The sequence below is a fragment of the Dipodomys merriami genome, unplaced genomic scaffold (genome assembly GCF_024711535.1).
Source record: "Dipodomys merriami isolate MVZ:Mamm:240054 unplaced genomic scaffold, mDipMer1.0.p SCAF_20, whole genome shotgun sequence".
Classification (NCBI taxonomy): Eukaryota; Metazoa; Chordata; class Mammalia; order Rodentia; family Heteromyidae; genus Dipodomys; species Dipodomys merriami.
In genome coordinates this window covers 23857708-23874384 of record NW_027203382.1, presented here as the reverse complement: position 1 = coordinate 23874384, position 16677 = coordinate 23857708, and the positions used below count along the sequence as shown (strand labels likewise).

The 16677-nt window shown below is 44.6% G+C and overlaps 1 protein-coding gene across 6 annotated transcripts in view; it reads left to right on the top strand.

Moving 5' to 3' along the window:
* The first annotated feature begins 5460 nt into the window (after positions 1 to 5460).
* Positions 5461 to 16677, top strand: part of Pde8b (phosphodiesterase 8B) — a 179865-nt gene continuing 168648 nt past the window's right edge. For 4 of the 6 annotated variants that reach the window (XM_070031222.1, XM_070031219.1, XM_070031221.1 and 1 more), the window contains exon 1: positions 5461 to 6088. In XM_070031222.1, the coding sequence (XP_069887323.1) occupies positions 5744 to 6088 (345 nt within the window). In that variant the 5' untranslated portion in view covers positions 5461 to 5743. Of the gene's footprint in view, positions 6089 to 9308; positions 9351 to 16677 lie in introns of those variants that run through there. The other 2 variants (XM_070031220.1, XM_070031223.1) reach the window with 2 other exon arrangements.

The following is a 16677-nucleotide window of genomic DNA, read 5'->3' as shown; positions in this document are numbered from 1 at the left end:
TTCCCCATTTCATTATCGTAAATAGCATTGCTAGTTACAATATCTGTATTTGTTATTTTAATTTTATTGCCAAAAGAAAGATTTTAGGTCAAAGACATTCCCTGACTTTAAAAAACTAAAACTTAGAAGATCCAAATGACATCCTATCAATACTCAATTATAAAAAAAGCCTTTGATTTTTGGGTTCTACCAGTTAAGAGATGACAAAGGCAAAATAAAAATAAAAATAAAAAAGAACAATTCTTCGTATCTACAAATGTTTGAGCAACAACTTCTAAAATTATGGGATCCATCAGTCAATGAGAAATTTAAAAAAATTCTGCCCATGTAGAGCTATAACTATGTCCTGTTGGGAGAAGGTACACAATAAACTGAGTAATAAGTGCACTAATTACATAGTTAATTGGAAGGTGAGAGGTTTTGTGTGAAATAAGAAAATTTTCAGAAGTAAATTAAGGGTAATTAAGAAGGGCAGAGGGACAATGGAGGGGTATGGGTTTTTAAATAGGGATTGGGAGCAGATAGCAATTGAGTTGGGGACATGTGCACATGTGCACAGAGACCTAAAGGAGATAAGAAGTTAGCCATTCAGTGTGGATGTGACTGTAAGCCTGGAAGAGAAGACAACTCCTCAGAGATGGTAGATCTAGAGATTTGCAAGGTAGAAGCAGAGTGAGGGTGAAAGAAAAGAAGCCAGCCAGCGGTGGCAGAAGCCTCACCTCGCAGGGGCTATAGGTACTTGCAAGGACCTCAGCTGTCACTCAGCCATGACTTCAGAGGAGGCTCTGGAAAGAAAGGCAACACTGGCTTCACTTTTCTTTGGACAATCAGATGTGGGGCCAGTCCTAAAGCCCTGAGTCCAAGTCTTTGGGATGGGACCAGGGAATTCTTCTATTTATGATGCATTTCTCCAGGTAATTTTGCCCTTAAGGCTTGGGGCTGCCCCTTTAGTTCAAAAAGCCCACCATTCCAAATGCAAAATAATTTAATAAAGGGATTAAAACTTTCACAGCATCTGAAATGTCAGCTCTTTATAAAGACTTTGGAAATTATCTGGGAAGATAGAAGCTCAGAGGTTAAAAGACTCACCCAAGGTTACACAGCTTGAAGAGGCAAAGCCAGATTTCACACTGACCCTTGTAACTCAGAGTTCAGTGCCCCCTCTGCTGCGCTGCACTGCCTAATAGGTGATATCATTTCACGTGTCAAGTGGTTAGATTTCCAATAAGCTTCACCGTTACGAGCATGGTTGATGGGTTGGTTAAATGTTTGGTTAGCCAAAGATCAATCATATAGCCACTGTTGTTTTAACCTTTATGGTTAAGAACCTTTAAAAAGTATTCATCACATTTTCTGCTTCCTTAGAGGAATTCTGGGAGATTCATACCATTTTAGAATTGGAATGATCATTAATTGTTCAGGATCTTGCAGTCATAATTCTGATCCCTGGGTCATAATTCTGAAGCAAGCTTTTACTTAATATCATTATAAAACATAAAAGCCGTCCAGCTGACCTTGGGATATATCTGAGGCTTAGTTTAAAAAAATGCATTTCTGATTTGGTTTGCTTTGTTTCTTGGGCACTGCCACTAAGAATTTCCCATTTAATTAATTTTTTAAAAATAATATTGGGTTTTCTGGTCATATGCTGTCATTTGGGCCTAAATTCTGTCTGTGGTGTCTAAGTTTGTAGATGTTACTGTCACTTTGAGATGCAAAGTGACATGGGATTGGACCAGAAGTCACTTGTACAGGTGAGAACTTGGGCCTCAGAACTAAGCCAACAATGGTATCAGTGAAACCATTTCTCCTTCACTTACACACTTCTGCAAGTTTCAGTGTTCATATCTTTTCCAGCAACAGGGGCTGGTTGTACATTCACTGGGAGCACTCAGTGGAGATTATAGGGATACATTATTTTTTCTTTTCACTAAGCCAGAATTGGCAGTGGAAGCTGTGTCTGAGCTGTAGGCTGCTTTAGAAATGGAAAGAAATATGTGTATCTAGTACATTTCTTTTTCTGTCCTCTCTCTTTCTACAGAGAAGTTGCAGTATGAGAAAGACATAGGTCCTAGTAGGAAATGGTCAATGAACCCAGTACAGCAGCCCAGTCCTATTCACCAACTACCTTGGAATCATCCACTCTCTCGAGGTCTAACCAGTTTTTTTGAGCATTATTAATATTGCCTTCAAATGGTTGTACAAAGAATTTTAAACATGTCCATTTATATGTAAGATGCTTCTTGATCAGTGTTGTACCCTTTATTGTTTTCCTTCTCCCTCCATTGATGCTAACCCCACCCATTCCCTCAAGTTTCTAGTTCCACTTTCACATATATGTACATTGAGGATTTTGACTGTATTCATCCACAATTATTCTTCATGCATCCATACCTCTCCCCTTTATTCCCAACCCCCTCAGACATGAGTCAGCTTCCTGGTATTCATTTTGTTAAACTGTTACTTCTTCACAGGGGTTACACCATGGAAATCTACCCCCATGCATAACATGTTTTAGTTAATTTAATCATGCGTATGTGCTTATGGCTCTGTATTTTCATATATGTTTATATTATAGGTGTAACTTGCACATATGAGAGAAAACTTGTGCCTTTTGTCTCTCTGAACCTCACTTACTTCATTCAATACTATTTGTTTCCAGGTCCATCCATTTACTGCAAATGACATAATATTATTTTTCCAAGTGGGAATAAATGTAGAAAGCTCAACCTAAATTTGTTTCTGGATGGCATGTACCATTACAATTCAGTTCCTAATGTCCTTGCTCAGAACATTAGGGGAGAAAACTCTGAAGCTATAGACATGAGACATGAAATTTAGCATGGCTATAAATTTCACAAAGGAATATGACTAAAATGGATTGTATAGGGCTGTCACGCTGTTAAGCGGTAGGAATGATAAACTCCTGACTTTGAGGTTACACCTGGGGTTGGGGTGGGTGGAGACTAGTGTTTCTTTGAATTCAACTCTGATTTCTGCTCAGTTCCCTTGAAGACAGGGCAGATAGTATTGATTATTTTGGCTAGAGTGGGCAGTTACTAGGGTTTTCTACGTAGACACTCTACCATTGGAGCCACACCTCAACTTTTTCTCCTCCTCCTCCTGGTCCTCCTCCTCCTCTTCCTCGTCCCCTCCCCCTCCCTCGCCCCTCCCCTCCTCCTTCTTCTTCTTGCATATGATTTCACTTTTTACCCAGGGCTGGCCTGGACTGCAATCCACCTATTTATGTTTCCCACTGTAGCCGAGATGACAGGCACATGCCACATCCAGATATTAGGCTTACTTTTAAATGCAAGATTGTCTTCCTATCTGCCCCAACCATTTAATGTTGTGTTCTTATAGGATTGGACTCCAGGCAGCAGATGAGGGAACTGTGAGCAATCGATGATTTCTTTCACAGAAAAAAAGGACTCTGACTTGCTCTTCCAGCTGCCAGGAGTTCTGCCAGTAGAGAGCTTTCTTCCAGCTGCTTTTTGGTAAGGGGAATGCCTCAGTGAAAGAGGGCCACCTTGCTCAAGGGCACTGGCCAGCACCAGTGACGGAGTCACATGGGTGTGTACAGGCCCATCTCCCAGCCTCAGCTCAGTACAATTCTGAAGCATCAGCCCAGCTTCAGAATCCTCTCTGAAGGATGACAAAGGCTTGGTGAGTTTTGCCCCACTGTGCACCCCCACATGCACCTGACTTTGTCTTTCCACCAATGTTAACTATGAGAGCACGTCCTTATAAACCCCTTTGTCTCTAAACATCATCCTGCAGTTTGCTTCTTGGGGAACCCAATCTATATAGAAATCTTATGAGCAATTTGCCTGTCCATCAGAAACTATAGCATAGATTCATGGGAGATGGACTTTTTTTTTTTATTTTTTTGGGTCCAGTCGTGGGGCCTGAGCTCTGGGCCTGGGCGCTGTCCCTCAGCTATTGAGCTCAAGGCTAGCGCTCTACCACTTGAGCCACAGCTCCACTTTGGCTTTTTTTCTTATGTGGTGCTGAGGAATCGAACCCAGGGCCTCGAGCATGCAAGGCAATTGCTCTACCACTGAGCCACCTTCCCAGCCTGGGAGATGGACTTTTTAATGAAAAATGAAGGGTTAAATGGAGACAAGAAGCAAAAGTAGACTAGGAATAGTGAATCTGTCGCCTCTATATCTGAACCGGGGATGTGGGCTGATATCTTGTGTGAAGATTACAAGCTGTCATTTGAGGTCAGTCCAAGAGTTGATGCTGTGGGGAGGAAAAGGGGAAAGGAAGAGAAGAATGACTGACATGTATGCTTATTTGTGCTTTGCATTAAAGCTTTTGCAGTTTTTCTTTTGCCTTTATAAGCAATTGGACATGAAGACCTTTTTCAGACCATTTCATTATCTCCCTGTGCCTTTGTAGCTGTGACAGAGACTATGGAAGAAGCCCATGCATGTAAGTGGGCAATGGCAACTATAACCATTTCTCTTGAAGGCATTCTCAGTCTGGGTCCTCACTAAGGGGAGGGAAGGAGGTCATTCTTGACTGGCCAGCCCAGGGTGTGAGGAAAAGCAGTTGACAGTGAGAGGCTGGATGGGGTAGAAGGCAGGGTGAAACTTGAGTGATAACCAGAGAAGAGGTGAAAACTTGGGGAGAAACTCCTAAACTATCCACGCAATGTCTTTCTCTTCTTTCTAAGGATGTATGCATTTAAGAACAGGTTCCTGTGTGGGGTTTCCCAGACCTTGGCAGGAACTTCCCACATGTTGAATAGTAGGAATGAGGCTTCTTCTGAAGGCCAGGGCCCCATCCAACTCCACCTTCAGATTATGTGGGTCGGGGGTAGGGGCGCAGGTGGAGGCTGAGGAAGTGTACTGTGGAAGTAGGAAGTCTCTTCTTAATGCCCAGTGTGTTTAGAGACCTGCAAGCCCATGTGCCTGGGCCTCGGTTGTAGGTTCCCCAGGAAGGGCATCTTGGTGTTTGGCTCAGGAATGTGTGAAAATGTGTTTATGAGAATCAGAGATTCGGGAACCCTTCATGGCCTGCCCCGAGAGTGTGCAGGCAGGGGAAGAAGGGCTGGGGCATTAGGGGGCGGTGTGGACGTGGGTGCAGGAGGCGCGAGGCCTCCAGCGGGCGGAGGGAGGGGAGGGCGCCGAGGCGTGGTGCCAGCGCTGCGTACCGGGGCAGGGGCCGAGCCCAGTGGCGGGCACGGTCTGCCCAGGCGGGGAGAGCGCGGGGAGCAGCGGGACCCAAGCTGGGGGTGGGGGGCACCTGAGGAGGGCGAAGGGAAGGGGCGCGCGCAGACGGAAAGTGGGGAAAGACAGTGCGTGCGTGCGTGCGCCCTGGCCCCGGGCTGGGGCTGCGGGCGGGTGCTGGAGCCCGGCGAGGTGGAGCTGGGCGGCGGCGCGGGCTGAGCCGGGGGGAGGAGGGGAAGGCGGAGGCGCAGGGCGCGTGTTTGGGGCGCCGCGGCGGGGAGGGTGGCGGCCGCCGCTGCGCGCGGGGCGCTGTGTATGCGCGCTCTCCCGTTGGAGGAGGAAGATGGCCCAGAAGGGAAAGTTGGGGTGACGCGCGCGGCCCCCGGACGCTCGGCGGGGGGGACGGCGGAGAGCCCGACGGAGCGGTGGCCGCGCAGGCCGGGGGGCGCGCAGCCCGGGTGCCGCCGCCGCGGCCGCGCCCGCCCCCTCACTGCAGGTGGCAGCGGGGGCGCGGGGTCCGGGAGGCTCGGGGCGCGGGCGAGCGCGTGCGGGACCCCGGCTGAGGGATGGGCTGCGCCCCCAGCATCCACGTCTCGCAGAGCGGTGTGATTTACTGCCGGGACTCGGACGAGTCCAACTCGCCCCGCCAGAGCAGCCGCGCGTCGCCGGGCCCCGCCGTCCCCCTGCACGGCCTCCTTGTGCAGACCGACGCCGCCGACGCCGTCCCCCCGAGCCGCGCCGCGTCCTCGGGGCCCCGGGGCGCTGTCCGCGTCCGCAAGGCCCGGGCCGAGCTGGGCAGCGGCAGCAGCTCGGGCTCCGCAGCCCCCGCCGCGACCACCTGCAGGGGCCGAAGGCGCCACTGCTGCAGCAGCGCCGAGGCGGAAACCCAGACCAGCTACACCAGCGTGAAGGTAAAACCACCTGCGGGGGGCTGGGTGTGTGTGCGGGGGGGGGGGGCGCTCCGCCCGGGCGGGCCTCGCGTGGGTCGGGGTGGGCTGCGGGGGGGGGGACTCGGGAGGAGTTGAGTCGCAGTGACGCGGTGGGTTTTGGGGGACCCAGTTACTCGCTGAGGAGGAGTAGTTTACTTTTTTTATTTGTGGGGGTGGTGGAGACCTGGGAAATGCGACCTGAGAAAGACCCTCAGAGGGGTTCAGGGGGTGACTGTAGCTGGACCGGGGGGGAGGGAGTGGAGGCAGGTAGAACGAGGGGAAACAGTTTGTCTGGCCTGCTTCTCGGGGAGGGGAGGAAGGCTGTGGCCAGATTTATGTTGCAGGAGGGTGTGTGTGTGTGTGGGGGTGTCTATCATTGAGAGAAATGAGGGTGTGTTTTTTTTTTGGGGGGGGTGTCTGCCTAGTAGGTAACTGGTGCAGACCCAGTACCAGAATCGCAAGCACCTGCTTGTATTCACATGCACTACCTGGGAAAGCCAGCCAGGCTGGATGGAGTCACACAACACAGGGACCCAGCGCTGGGATTTGTGAATGAACGGGTTCTGAGTAAGCTATAGGAAAGGACTGGAGGAAGAGGAGCAGAGAAGAACCTGTTGTTTGTCACTGTAGTGTGCCCCTGGGTTGGCTGCATCCTGGAGGTAATTGAGAGAACCCAGCCCAGCTACAAGGAGCGGACATGGTTTGCAGTTGCGGTGCAGCATCTGAAGATGGAGAGTCTGCACAGACATCGCATCTCCGAGAGGAGAGTGCAACTGGGAGGGAGTGGTTAAAGCAGCCACTGGCTATGTCTTAATGATGATGAAAAGTTAATATTCCAATAGTGACCTTCTCCATTTTCTATCCAAGATGCTTTTCATTGTGTCAATGTGGACACTGGCCTTTTCTTTAGAGCTAGCAGAAGGACAATGCGTATCTTCCTGCACAGAGGTAACTATGTCCCCTATTTCCTGATTCCTCACCCCACCTCTGTCCATCCTGGGGTTTGAACTCAGGACCTAGCCTTTGTCTCATATCTTTTCCCTCGAGGGAGGCTGCTGCTCTTTTACTTGAACCACTGCTCCACTTCCGACTTTTTTCCTGGTGAATTGGAGATCAGAGTCTCATGGACTTTCCTGCCTAGTCTGGCTTTGAACCTTGACCCTCAAATTTCAGCCTCCTGAGTAAGATTACATACATAAGTCACCTGCAGCTGATTTCTCCCTGATAATGCTGGATGGATGCAGCTTTTTACAGGGTTCGGAACCATTCCACGATTCTTTGGCAAGACACAATTGTAGATTTAATAGTTAAAGGCGTGTTCACTGGCTGATCTAAAGAGAGGAGAGCTTGGTCTTCGTTGGATAAAGTCATCCCACAGTGAAGGAGGGAAGCGAAAGATAGCTTGCACTGACTTCAATTTGAAAGAGCAAAAGCTTTATTTTTATTTTTAAAGAAATCGGTTTTTAAAAAGCAGCACCTGATTTTGAAATATAAAATTTAACCAATATTACTTAGAGTTTCACTATTTCTCTGGCAATGATCAAAGTACCATTAGAAAAAAAATATTATTGACTGAGCACCTACTATATGCCAGCAATAAGTTTCTCTTTTTATTATTCAGTGTTAACAATGTGTAGTGTTAACATCTAAAGACTAGAGACCTGGCTTCATGATAGTATGGGCTATCATTTACACGTTTTTAACAGAAGCATGCACTTAATACTAAGTTTACATATTTTCTTACCCCTCAACCTTCATCGCCTGCCAGTAGTTCACATAAAGTTAGTACCAAAAGCCATTTAAAGATATTAAAATGTTATATTTGGTGACATAATTAAATTGGGGTGTTCCCCATAGAGATTGTTCTGTTGGCTGGGATTGGTGATACATGCCTGTAGTCCTAGCTGCTCAGGAAGCAGAGGTAGGAGGATCTTGAGTTTGAGGCCAGCCAGGCAGCTAAAGTGAGCAAGACACAAAGCAAGGGAACTAGGAGCATGGCTTAAGTGTAGAGTGCTTGCCTAGTCAGGTCCTGGGTTCAGTCTCCAATACCACAAGACAACCCTTTTGCCTTATTGTTGAAAAGAAAGTTTGAAAACCAGGGCTGTATTTCAGAACAGTGACCACTCCGTGCTATTTCTCTTTGCTTGCTCAAGAGGCATCATCTATTTTTGCCTTTCGGATAGCAAAGACCTCATTTTAGTATCTGGCAACTCTAGCTACTCAGTGTTTGTTTAGTGAAAGAGAGTATAATGAGCTAACCCATTCTCTGGGTTTTAACACTTCCCTCAAGAGGCTACTTAAGAAACCAAATGGAGTAAAAACTGAAGCAAAAATGAATCCCAGTTATTAGTTGCTAGTATAAACTTGAATAAATCTCATTGCTACTTGGCTTAAGTGTTAAAAGGCTTGACCTGGGAAGGAATTTAACTCACTTTGCTTTAGCAACAGGATTCCCAAATAAGAGCTTAGTTCAGTTCAACCCATTACTAGGAATGTTGGAAATAAAATGGCCACTTTAGAGATCCAATGCTAATTTGCATCCTCTTGATCTCAAATACTATGTATTTGAAATTCAATTTGAGACCAGAGTTATTTATACAGTTCACACAGAATTTTATCACAGAATTGCCCTAAAATATTTAAGCTCAGTGTTGTATTGTTTTTGGATGTCTTTTTTGGAGGGGGGAGGGAGCAGGATTAGTACTGGCATTGAAACTCAGAGCCTGAAGCTTCTTAGGAAAGCACTGTACCACTTGAACCATGTCACCATCCTGTTTTTCTCAATGTTAATGTTTCTATCTTCTGTTCCTTTTTGTGGATAATTTTGTAAACATTTTCATTTCTTCTTGAATAAGAGTTTTTCTTTGGACCTCAGAGTTTGAGATAATTGCTAGCCATGTGACCCTCCACCCTTTCTAAAATGCTTAGGTGGAAAACAGTCTGCCATTTGTCCTGCTTGCACGGCGGTGGGTTTCAATTGTCTTTCTTCCTTTCTGTGCATCAATTATAAGCAATATCCTTTTATCTACTAGGCCTCTAGTATTCCCCAGAGTGCAAACAAAAAATGAGCTTGATCTCTCTTTTTCTAGCAATAACTCATTTCATTAAGCTTTTAGAATGATGAAGCATTATGATGTCAAACATGATGTCAACAGGAACCTTCTTGAATACCTAATTGGCAAAAGATTGTAAACATTAATAATTCATAGGCAGTACAATGATATCACATGGGTTTCCATTTCTGGTAAGAAGTTAGATTTGTCTCCCAATTGCTGTAAAAATATGACTTCCTAGCAATTTTTGTCCTCCTTGCTTGCCTTTTTTAAAAATAGTACTCCAACAGGAGAATCTTGCAGGATGCTCTCTCCTGATACTGGGCCAATTTTGTAATTCTCGTTTAGAAATCCTCAGAGGATATGCTTGAACCTCTCTCTGGGAGGAACCAGGGATTCTTACAAATCTTATACCAGCTGTTGCTGCTTGGAAGCACCCAGGACTAAGAAACCAGTTGTAGAACTTGCAGCGGTCTCTGTTGGTGAACTCTCATGGATACAACACAGGAGACTGTTACCTTTGAAATAGCTCTGTGTGCTGGTAGCTGGCATCTCCATCTCCCCTGTCCTTCCCCTCCCTCTCTGTGGCTCATTGATTCATGTAGCCAGTGTGGCTGCCAAACTCCAGGGTAAAGACAAAGGTGTTCTGGGAATATCCAAGAAGGAGGTTATATCTCTTACAGAAGGATGTGGCTAAATCAAGTATTTGTGACCCTCATAATTTCTGTTTCTAGATAGTACTCTATAATCAGTAAGCGTAATTAATTCTGAGTTGAGTTTATACAAAGGAAAAAATAGATATTTTTCAGTTCTTACATTAAGAAGTTTTATTCGAGGAAGGGGTGGGGAAAACTATTTTTTAAATAGTCATTTTGTTTTCTAAGTTAGTACTCTTCAACTAGAATCACCTGGCTGGAGGGCTTATTGAACTATGTTCTGGGCTCTGTTCCTAGACTTTCTAGGTCTTTTCTGGGACCTGAGTTTGAATACATTTACTTTGATTAATTTTGGGGGGTTTTGCATTTGTCAGGCAGGTACTTTGAGCCACATGCCAGGTCCTGCTGATAGAGTTATTTTTGTGACAGGGTCTTTGCCCAGGATGCCTGCACCGTGATTCTTCTGTTTGTACTTCCCTCTATGACTGGGATGATAGGTGTGTGCCACCATGCTCAGCTGTTTTTCTATTGAGGTGCAGTGTCAGAAACTCTTTTGTCCTAGTTGGGCTGGAAACTTCCTGAATATCTGGGATGACACGTGTATCAGAATTCTCAGTATTGGAGAGATGGAGATCTCTTGAACTTTGTCTAGGATTACTTGTCTTGAAGTACAATCCTCCTAATCTTGGCCTCCCAAGAAGCTAGGGTTACTATATGTGAGTCATCAGGCCTGGCCTAAAGTTTGAGTTTTTTAAATTTTATTTTTATTCATCTTGAATTGTTTTATGTTGTTGTTGTTGGTCGTGGGGCTTGAACTCTGGGCCTAAGCTCTTTCCCTCAGCTCTTCAGCTCAAGGCTAGCGCTTTACCACTTGAGCTACAGAGCCACTTCCGGTTTTCTGGTGGTTTATTGGAGATAAGAGTTTCACAGACTTTTCTGCCCGGGCTGGCTTTGAACTGTGATCCTCAGATCTCAGCCTCCTGATTAGCTAGGATTACAGGCATGAGCCACTGGAGCCCAGCTACCTTGAATATGTTTATTATCTTTTTTTTTGTTGTTGTTGTTCATGGGGCTTGGGCGCTGGGCTTGGGCTTGGGCCTGGGTGCTGTCCCTGAGCACTTCAGCTCAAGGCGAGTGCTCTACCACTTGAGCCATAGTGCCACTTCCTATTTTTATTATCTTTAAGTAGTTGTACAAAGGAGTTGCCATTCAACTCAGCAGTTTATAAATACAGTGTATCTTGATCAATGTCACCCCTTTCAAGATTCTTAAGTTTTTAATGCACTTCCAGGAGATGCTAGTATTGCTCATCTGGGGACCACAATTGGAGAACCACTGCCTTTAAATGAATTGAATTGTCTAGTTGATGAGCTAAATTAGGTATAGGCAGTCTCTGACAGAGACTGTAATACTATATTACCATCTCCATTCACAAAGTCAGACTCAGAGCCTCCATGGTTGGCTGGAAAATCTGCAGGACAAGCACTTGACCACACAGTCTATTCAGGTTTCTTGAGGCTCAGTTTTTGACTGATCCTTTTGGATTTGCAAGAATTCTGGTGTGTTGCTCTCCCATTACAGTCCCTCACCCGTCTGTGCCTTGGAGAGGCCAGGTTATATACAAGGGGAAATTAAAAAGCACCAGAAGAGTAGAAAACAGCTGATGTCATCAGATTCAGGCAGATACTTGGTTTTCAGCTCTTAAGAATTCTTGTAGTCCTTTCACCATCGTTTTTAATTATAAAGGAGCTCAAGTGAGTCCCACAAGTGGCTTTAGTAAGCCCCAGGTTTACCTTCTGCCATTGCACATTTTATCACAGTACATACACCACACTAGTTAAAGTCACCGAGCATACTTGCTTAATTTTCACTGCTTTCTTTAACCACGTGATTTTCAATTTTTAAGGATAATCAGGTATTTCTTCCTTTTGACTGCTGAATAAAACCTCAAACCAGAAAGTAACAATGCAAGCGTATAGCTTTCCAGAGGTAAGACAATTTCTACTGAAATCCTTACTCCTCTTCCCTAGTGCCCTTCTGACCACCAGGCAGAGTTTGGGCTCCAGCAGGACAGGGCACATAAGTAGGGGTAGAGCAGATCTGTAACACCAGAATAGCAATGGGTTAGGGCCAGGAAGCCAGGTAGGAAGGAGAGAATGAGCCCCATAGGACCAGAGTGAAAGATAAAGTCAGGAGTTTGAAAACCAGCAAAGTTGAGGAGAAGCAGGTGGAAATCGTGGGGCCAAGTGGGCAAGTAAATTCAGATTTAGAAGGTCTATAAAAGTGACAGATACTGAGCTTATTAATGAATAAAAACTGCTTTCTGTGCTTTGAGAAGTTCTCTATTTGGTATGTAGCGCTCAGAGCCACAGGAGGTGCCATTGGCCAATCAGAGGGCTATAGGTTACTGCTATCCCTAGATGGAGCCGGAATCACCAGCTATGACTTCCTTCCTCCCTGTCACACAGTGTCTGGGCAGGAGTCATGCTATACATCCAAAAGTGTTCAACTTGCAACTAATCTCAGAAATGGGTTATGTCAGCAGGTTGGCAGGATGAAGGAAGGCCAACACATGATGCTACTATACACCAGGACTAGAAACTAGGGTGCTGTTACCACCTTAGAAGGGTCATGGGCAGTGAATGGGTATAGGAGACGGGAAAACACAGTCTATATAACAGGGAAGCCCCCAGAAGCTGGAGCCTTGTGTGCGGATAGTAAGTGACTCTGCTGGTTGCTGTTAGTACAGCTGTTGACTGGGCAGGGAGGGATCCTAGAGGGAAAAACCTTTATTCCCTTTCTCTTCCTCTTAGGGATCTCCTGTCCCACGCCCCTCCCCTTTGGCCAAATACATCTGAAAACAAGAGGGAAAGGAGCATATTGAGGAGGAGTTCCAGAGTATGGGCAGGGGGAGGAACACATTCCAAAGACTGCCTGTGAAAGCTGTTAAACGCAGTCCAAACATCATTATAGACACACAGAAAAATCTAGATGAGCAGTGATAATAGTTGTCTTATACTAACAGCACTAACAAATGGTCATCTAGGCTGGGCACTAGGGGTTCATACCTGTATTCCTAGCTATTCAGGAGGTTGAGACCTGGAGGACTGTGGTTCAAAGCCAGCCCAGGAGGAAAAGTCCTTGAGAGTCCATCTTCAATGAACCAAAAAAAAGCCAGGCTGGAAGTATGGCTCAAGTGGTAGAGAACCAGCTGAGCAAAGCCAGCATAAGACCCTGAGTTCAAACCCTGGTACTAGAGGAAAGAGCCACTTAACTCATTGTTTATATTTCCTCTTTAATGACCAATGATACAAAATATCCAGTGATCTTGGTTGGAGACATCTAAGTTGCTGTAAATGTACCGCCTTCTTTGGTCTCTTCTGAGACCTGTTTTGATTCCTTTCTCGGTCCCATGCCTGCTGTCCTTGTCCCCACCTTCTATTCAAAACCTAGGGCCTGTGTGGGGAGAGAAAGCAGTGTTGTCTGCAAGTGAGTGGGGACTCAAACTCATCTGTGTTTTCCATTTTTTTCCCCAGTTTGTAGTTTCCTGCCTTTCTTTTTTTTTTTTTTTTGGTACAGGACTTAGAACTCAGGTCCTCATGCATGCTAGCCAGTTTCTCACTGTTGAACCATAATTCTATCCCTAATTTATGCTGGTTATTTTTGAGATAGCTTCTGACTTCTTGCCTGGGCATGTGCCTGGATTGTGATTCACCTGTTTTAGGTTTCTTATTGCTGGGATAATAGATATGTACCACTGCATCTAGCTTCTTTCCATTGAGTCTTGAGAACTTTTCTGCCTGAGTTTGTCTGGAACTTTGAACTTTCTGATTCCAGCTTCACGTGTATCTTAGGTTTACAGATGCATCCCACTGTACCCTGCTATGGGTTGAGAAGAGATCTCATAAGTTTTTCTGCCAGGGCTGGATTTAAACTGGGCTCTGCCTACTCTCAGCTTCCTGGGTAGTTAAGATTACCGGTGTGAGCCACTAATGTCTGGTTGTACTGTCCTGCTCTTTCAGCTTTCTTTCCATGGGCTCAAAAAGTGAAATAAGGAAGAGTTTACTATGAATTTTACTATATGTTTATAGGTATGTATTTTAAGTAAGGAATATGCATATTTTAAACCTATTTAAATATATTAAAATATAGTCTGGATTTGATTTTTTCTTTTTTTCTTTTGGGGGTCTGAGGATTTAGCCTAAAGTTTCCTATATACTAGTCAAATACTCAACCACTGAGCTATATACCACCATCTCACTGGTGTTTGTGTTTATTTGTTTATTTAAGTTTTTTGTTATTGTAAAGGTGATGTACAGAGGGATTCCAGTGGCATAAGTCAGGTAAAGAGTACATTTTGGGGGGACAAAGTCACCCCTTCCCTTGCTTTCTCCCAGTTTTCCCCTTCTGTCCCACCCACTGGAGTTGTTTGTTTGTTTGTTTGTTTTTACATAGTGGCTATTTTTGCCTTACAACAGAAGTCTCGTTAGTTATGGTGTTATTATGGAAAATGCTTTTTCTTTAAAAAAAAAATCAAGTTGTAGTATACATTGGTTGAGTTGATTACGGATGTCTCTTTCCCTGTTACTTTTCTTCAGTTGGCACACAAAAGCCATCTTTGGGCTGAGAGCTTGCTCAGTGGTAGAGCACATGCCTTGTATGCCCAAGGCCCTAGGTTCAGTCCTCAGCACTACAAAGGAAGAAAAAAAGCCAGTTTTTGTTTAGGACTTTTGTGCATTATTCTTTACCATTCTTAACTTTGCCTTTGTAGGGGTAATCCATAGAAAAATAGTTCCTCAAGTGGAATTACCCTACTCTGCTGACAGTTTGCTCTAAGAAGCTTGTGATTATTGTAATAAAAACCAGGAAACGATTTCACTTATGGATAACCCATCAAGGAAAGAAAGATTATTTTGTGGTTATCTTGTTTCCTAGGTGATTCAAATTTTCACATACCATTTGTTGATTTCATAAGGTAAATAATGTTCAACTGTTTGCTGAGAATATATATGATATATATATGTATATACTATGTATGCAATATATTGTATAAATATTGTTTTACCTCATCTATTCTAAGGTAAAATATGTTATTTTTGTTTTGATAATGGGAACACTGAGGCTACTAGTGGTGGAAAAAATTGCCCAAGGTAAGAGTGGAAATTGGAATGAAAGATTGTTCAACCCCAGCCCCAAAATTCTAACCATTGAGCTTCACTGTCTCATACTACTTGATCCACCTCTTAGGCCTGTGGATACTCAGGCTCAAAGGCCCACAGGGTGATTGGTGTGGATTGCAGTTATTCATAGAAGAGAGTGTTATTAGGTAAAAAAGGGAAATAGAAGGCTTTAGAAATACAGTTTCCAGCCAGGTGCCTAGTAATCCTAGCTACTAAGGAGGCTGAGATTAAGGATTGCAGTTTGAAGCCAGCTGGGGCAGGAAAGTCTGTGAGACTCTTATCTCCAATAAATTACCAAAAAAGCCAGAAGTGGAGTTGTAGCTCAAGTGGTAGAGTGTTAGCTTTGAGCAAAAGAAGCTCAGGGACAGTGGCCAGGCCTTGAGTTCAAGCCTTAGGACCGGCAAAAAAAAGAAAGAAAGAAAAAAAGAAGAAAAATGCAGTCCCTTCCTCCTCGCCCCCACCCGTACCCACTGTCACCTATTTTACTAGTGTGAACTGCAGTGTTGTTTTGAGGTGAATGGGCAATATGTAATGCAAACAAAATTTGAGACACTTTGATTCAACACGTCATTATTTTCACTGAACATAACCCTTGGCATTTGATAAATGCTGTATTGTACAAAATACTAGGTGCTAATATCCTTGTGGCTGCCATCATTACTATTAATTACTATTAAAATAATATTTACGTTATTTAGGTATTTGTTTTTATCAGAAAGTGTATACCATATTTACAAGTTGATGGATTTGGCCTGCATAGACCGACTGGGTATACAGAGTTATGTTATCCAGAAGCTTTGAAAACCACTACCAAGGACATGAACTTGTGTGCTTCAATTAGGTTTCTAAAGGAGAAGATGCAGAAGAATCTTATAAGGCCCCTGTTGGGGTTCCAGAATTTAAAGGTCAAGGCCTTCTTGTTATCTTGAGATGGTTCCTCTTTGTATAACTTTTTGTTATACGTCTGAACCTTGATCTGGACTTGTGATTGGAGCCATTTTGCATGAGCTCTGCTGGTTTTGTCTTACTGTGTCTCAGGGCTGTCTTCCACAGTATGCTGTTGGGAAGATGACACAGAGTAAATCCACAACTTAAACTTCTCTCAGATAGGTTCAGTGAATGGCAAGTCATAAAGGTGAAAGATTTGAATTCTGGGAATTTGTATAGGAAGACACATGAGAAGCACTTTGAAGCAACCTATCACACAAGGTAACAACTTTTGAAAAAGTGTGATTTTTGGTGTCAGAATCACAAATACCATTAAAGCTCAGCATCCAGAGGTGATGACCAGAGTTCAGGCTAGGTAGGGCTTTTGTCAATATCAAGGTTCCTGCTTAGGGAGTTTTCAGCTAGAGAAATGGTTGGAGAGAAAAACAGGTTGGTTGATTTGTTTGAGCCAGTGTCTCCCTCTGTAGCTCAGGTTGATCTGGAACTGGCTATGTAGCCAGCTCAGCTGTCCTTGAACTCCTGCTTCAGCCTCCAAGGTCTGCTGGGATTACAGGCATGGGCCTATGTATCCCTGTGTCTCACTCACTAAAGAGCAGGTTTATGAAGGCCAATGATGACCTCACCCACTAGTGGTCTTTAACTCACGTGACAGGCAGTGTTGTCTCTGAAACTGGGTGTGAGGGAATCAAAACCCTACAGTGTTCTGGGATGAGCTTTATTACAGCTAGATACTC